At 47.9% G+C, this 4,974-nt stretch overlaps 1 protein-coding gene across 1 annotated transcript in view; it reads left to right on the plus strand.

The window, feature by feature from the left end:
* Positions 1 to 3,761: 3,761 nt before the first annotated feature.
* Positions 3,762 to 4,974, plus strand: part of LOC308460950 (uncharacterized protein) — a gene marked incomplete at its 3' end in the record, with an annotated part of 2,322 nt that continues 1,109 nt past the window's right edge. The window contains exons 1-2 of the mRNA XM_080977484.1: positions 3,762 to 4,057; positions 4,844 to 4,968. Coding sequence (XP_080833610.1) covers positions 3,800 to 4,057; positions 4,844 to 4,968 — 383 coding nt within the window. The 5' untranslated portion in view covers positions 3,762 to 3,799. The remainder of the gene's footprint in view (positions 4,058 to 4,843; positions 4,969 to 4,974) is intronic.

Consider the following 4,974-nt stretch of genomic DNA (forward strand, 5'->3'; position numbering starts at 1 on the left):
CAGTTCTCTGGGCTGCCACGTCGTACGTGTTCCTAGGCATGTTTCCTGCTTGAAAAACGAAAAACACGCAAGCGTTTTATTTCTGGCTCCTCCGAAACGGCTGCTAATAAGCAGGCCTTTGTACCCGGCTGCAGACATGGCATTGCAACCTTTCCGCTGTGAAGCAGCCAATTTGGGGCATTTTCTGTGCCTGAAATGCAAACAGTTGACTCTGCTGGTGATGCCAGCATTAAAGCCAAAAGCCGCAAGAGAGGGGGAAACTGGACATTTTTGGTTGTATCGTGCCAAAAATGGGTACTGTCTGGTTGCAGGAGGTTTGGGGAAAACTCAAAGGATGGAAGGAGATGGTTGCAGCATTTTGGAGCTTTTGGAGATAAAAGGTTAGCAAATTGTGCCTGGCACAGAGAAAGAGGGCAAGGTTTTTCTTACTCTCTCCATAACACTAGTACTGGTGGACAGTCAGCAACGCTGAATTCTGGGAAATTCAGGATGTTAGTCCTCCTCCACGCAATGCGTAGTTGAACGGCGGAACTCCCTGCCACATGAGGCAGCGGTGGCCAGCAAGGATGTAAAAGGGGATTGGGCAAATTCGCAGAGGGGGAGAGGGCAGCTGATGGCAGCCAGCCTTGATGGCTGTTCTGTGCCTCCATGGATAGAGGCGGCAGTACTTACGGACAGAACAGGATGCTGGACTCGATATGCCCTCGGCCTGATCCTGCAGGACCTTCTTAGGAGCGCAGAAATGTCACAAGCTTTTGAGTGCAACAGGGCTCTTTGTCAGACAGGATGTTATGTGTAGGACAGGCACACATCAAAAAATAAAATAAAAACATTTTAAAAAAAGAAACAGGACACAGATTTGTGTGGAAGGTGCTCATTTGCAGGTATAAGCAGCACATTCAGAAATAATTACCTGCATTGCAAGGGGGTTGGGCTAGATGACCTTTGGAGGTGCCCTTCCAAGTCTACATTTCTCTGATTCCACGAGTATCATTTTTGTCATCAAAATTCCTGGTTTAACTAGAATGGCTTTAAAGCAGGCACCCCCAAACTCGGCCCGCCAGCTGTTTTGGGACTACAACTCCCATCCTCCCTAGCTAACAGGACCAGTGGTCAGGGATGATGGGAATTGTAGTCCCAATAAAGCTGGTGGGCCAAGTTTGGGGATGCCTGCTTTAAACCCACCCTGAAAAGTGAGTAACGTGGGAGACAGATGCTCCTCACAAGCAGGGAGCCACCACCGAGAAGGCCCCGTCGTGGGACAAGAACACCACTTTGGAGTCCCTTACAGTTTCAGAGTATGGAGGAACAGCTGTGAATAATATTCCAGGGCACATGAATACTCCTCTGTACACTGTGAGCGGTTTAGAGTCCAGCAGGCATTAATTGGGGGGGTTCCCCACAGATCTGGGTCGATTTGACTGCTCATGGAATGCCTCTCTGTCCTTACTCGCTTTTCCGGAGGTGTTTAAAGACATTTCTTCTCCAACCCATTTTTAATAAATTATTACTCCTGCCCACCCAGCCATTATGCACGCCAGAGTATTTTTTCCTTTTAAAGCGTTGCTGCGTCAGTCCTCTTTTTGAAGGACGCTAGTCTGCCTGGCGTGCTCTAGTCCATGGGCTCACGAAGAGTCGGACACGACTAAACAACAAGCCTAAGAAACCCCACAAAGAAAAAATCCTGGGAGTTGTAGTTCAAGGGGTGCTGGGAACTGTAGCGCTGTGTGGGGGGAAGAACTTCAATCCCCGGCTCTGAGCTTCAAAAAAATCCTCTGGGCTCCAGCAACTAATCCACTGCTGCCCCCTGCTGGCCGCCACCCCATATCGCCTCCTGTGGGATTGGCACCTCCCCATTAGAAATTTGTGACCATTTCGGGCAGGGGTCAGCAAACTTTTTCAGCAGGGGGCCGGTCCACTGTCCCTCAGACCTTGTGGGGGCCGGACTATATATTTTGGGGGAAATGAACGAATTCCTATGCCCCACAAATAACCCAGAGGTGCATTTTAAATAAAAGGGCACATTCTACTCACGTAAAAACACGGATTCCCGGACCGTCTGCAGGCCAGATTGAGAAGGCGATTGGGCCGGATCCAGCCCCCGGGCCTTAGTTTGCCTACCCATGACCTACGGACAAAGGAGGAACGTCCTTCCCTTTACAGTGGCCTAAGATGCACCGCAGAACCAAGATTTTGTCAAAGATGTATAACTTGCTGTTGAAATGGAATACTCAGGATGAAACGGTGAAATCTGTTATGATTAAATGGGCACAAGATGTTGGACATAATATTATGTTTGCTGACTGGGAGCAGTTATGGACCACAGGTATGAAGTTTACGGCATGCAATGCCCTAAGAGAGAATATTATGAAAATGATATACAGGTGGTACATGACACCAGTCAAGCTTGCAAAAATCTATCATTTGCCCGATAACAAATGTTGGAAATGTAAAGAAACTGAAGGTACATTCTTTCACCTTTGGTGGACGTGCCCAAGGATTAAGGTTTTCTGGGAGATGATTTATAATGAATTAAAAAAGGTATTTAAATATACCTTCTTGAAGAAACCAGAGGCCTTTCTCCTGGGCATAGTCAGCTAATCAGTGTTAAAGAAGGACAGAACTTTATGTATGCTACAACAGCAGCAAGAATACTTATTGCAAAGTATTGGAAGACACAAGATCTACCCACACTGGAGGAATGGCAGATGAAAATGATGGACTACATGGAATTGGCGGAAATGACTGGCAGAATCCGAGACCAGGGAGAAGAGTCGGTGGAAGAAGATTGGAAGAAATTTAAAGACTATTTACAGAAATATTGCAAAATTAATGAATGTTAGAATGATGTTGGATTGAAGTTAAATGGTTTCTAGCTGTAATGGTATAAAAGAATATGGAAAAATTAGATTTTCAATACGTAAAAACCCAATGCTATAATATATTAAGATTAAAGATCAGGTTTAAAAAGGAGGGAAAGGAATTGCTGAACTAATAAATTGAACTGGAATACAAAAAAGGGAGGTAAGAGGAGGTCCGGGAAACAAGCAAATGAAAGAGAAGTGATGAAAAGATGGAATTGTTTTTAATTGTTTTCTGTGTTTTGTATTTTGTATTTTTATTTTTTCTATTTTTATTTTTCTTATTTATGTATCCTTCTTTTGAAACTTTAATAAATATCATAAAAAAAAAAAAAAGATGCACCGCAGAACCTAGGAATCTAAAATAGACTGCCCCTGGAGCTGGAGGCTCCATAAGCCCACCCAAAGAGCTGTGCCGCTGGATCAGGCCATCGTAGAAGCCAACACCTAGGGGCTGAGGTCCCTATAAAATATTTGCGGGGTCCAGGCCCCCCAGTAAAAACTCAACAAACTTTGATTTCCTAAAAAATAAAAAGCTCACATCACCATTCCTGGCTGTGCCCATGCGCAGGCCTGCCAATGTTTTACTCAAGTTTGTACCCCTGGTGCCCATCTAACGTTGTGTTCTCACAATGGGAAACCCACAAGCAAGATCCGGGTGCGAGCAGCAGCTACCCCGGCCACTAGCCATCGATGCACGTGCAGAGTGCCTCTCCGATGCTCACTCAACCCTTGATATTTTGGGACTGCGGGTTTTCCAGATCCGCAGGTGTCCCTAAGGGCTTGGCACGAGGGGGGCTGGGATAAATGTGGGGGGGGGGTCTTTCTCTCCCCCCCTCCTCTTTATGGTTTCCTCCTGGGTCGCCCGGCAACACTGGGATGGTGGTTCTGGAACCAGGATCAGAACTCGGGAGTTTTGCGTCCTCCCGGTCCAGACAATGGCTTTGTGGGCCTTGGGTCTTCTGATGAACAGCAGCTTGTGGGGCATCAGTGGGGTGCAGCGGCCCCGGTGGTATTACGGGGGCATGGACTTCCCTTTCGGGGTGACTTTAGCCACCTCCCCGACAATGCTGGGCTTCCCTTTCAGCCCTCAGCCGCTGCTTTACTACTGCTACTGGGTCATCATCGGCATTTTAGCCATTACGACCATCTCCGCCATCGTCCACTTCACCAAACAATTTCTCCGGGCCCAGAAGGTATTTTGGGGGGTGGGTTATTTATTGGGGGGCAGAGAGAGAGATAGAAGGCAGAAACTAGGCACGCAGCCCTGGAGAATCTCCTCCTCTCCAGAATATTTTTCCCAAGCAATCTGAGACTATGCCTGCCGGAAGCCCACCTCTCTACACCCTTTTCATGCCTCTCCTGGTTCTGTGAGACGCCGAAAAGAGGGGAGTTTATTGTAGCAGAAGCAGGAGGAGACACCCGTGAGACCTTTAGGCACCAGGCAAAATCTGATGGACACCCGTTTAAATGTGTTATTGGCTGTTTCTTAGTTTTAACCATGTATTTTGTGGGGGTTTTATATCACAAACTGCCCCGAGATCTGCAGATAAAAGGCAGTTTTTAAATTTAATAAATAACGCCAAGCAAGGCTAGTGGTTCGGCAGCATCTTGCAGGCCAAAGGTTCCACACACCTGTTGCCTTGTACTGACAAAACTGGAGAGAGACAGTGCGGTGTAGTGGTTATGGACCCGGAATAGGACCTAGGAGACCAGGGTTCCAACCCTCACTTGGAAATTTGCTGGACGGTGGAGGTCGTAGCCCTGAGCTAGCCGCTGTCTCTCAGCCGAATCCACACCGTGGAGGAATTGTCGCGGGGCTGCGGAACTCCCTGCCTCATGATTCCCAGATGCCTTGGAAAACGCTTTCAGTCTGTCACTCTCTCTTCCTGAGGGTCATTCCACCGATAAAGGGAGAAAGCAAGCGGTTACTCAACGCTCTCTTTCTCCCCTTCTCTCCCCCCAAACTCTCCGATTCGCAGCAGCAAGACAAAAGGGAGCCGTCTCAGCAAGGAGACCCCGAAGAGAAAGCTCTTGTGGAGGTGCTGCACCTGTTGGACGCCGTGATGGAGACCATGTGGCACCACCAGCTCCGCCTGGAGAGGAGGCAGAG

The sequence above is a fragment of the Podarcis pityusensis genome (genome assembly GCF_964106645.2).
Source record: "Podarcis pityusensis genome assembly, chromosome: 13".
Taxonomy (NCBI): Eukaryota; Metazoa; Chordata; class Lepidosauria; order Squamata; family Lacertidae; genus Podarcis; species Podarcis pityusensis.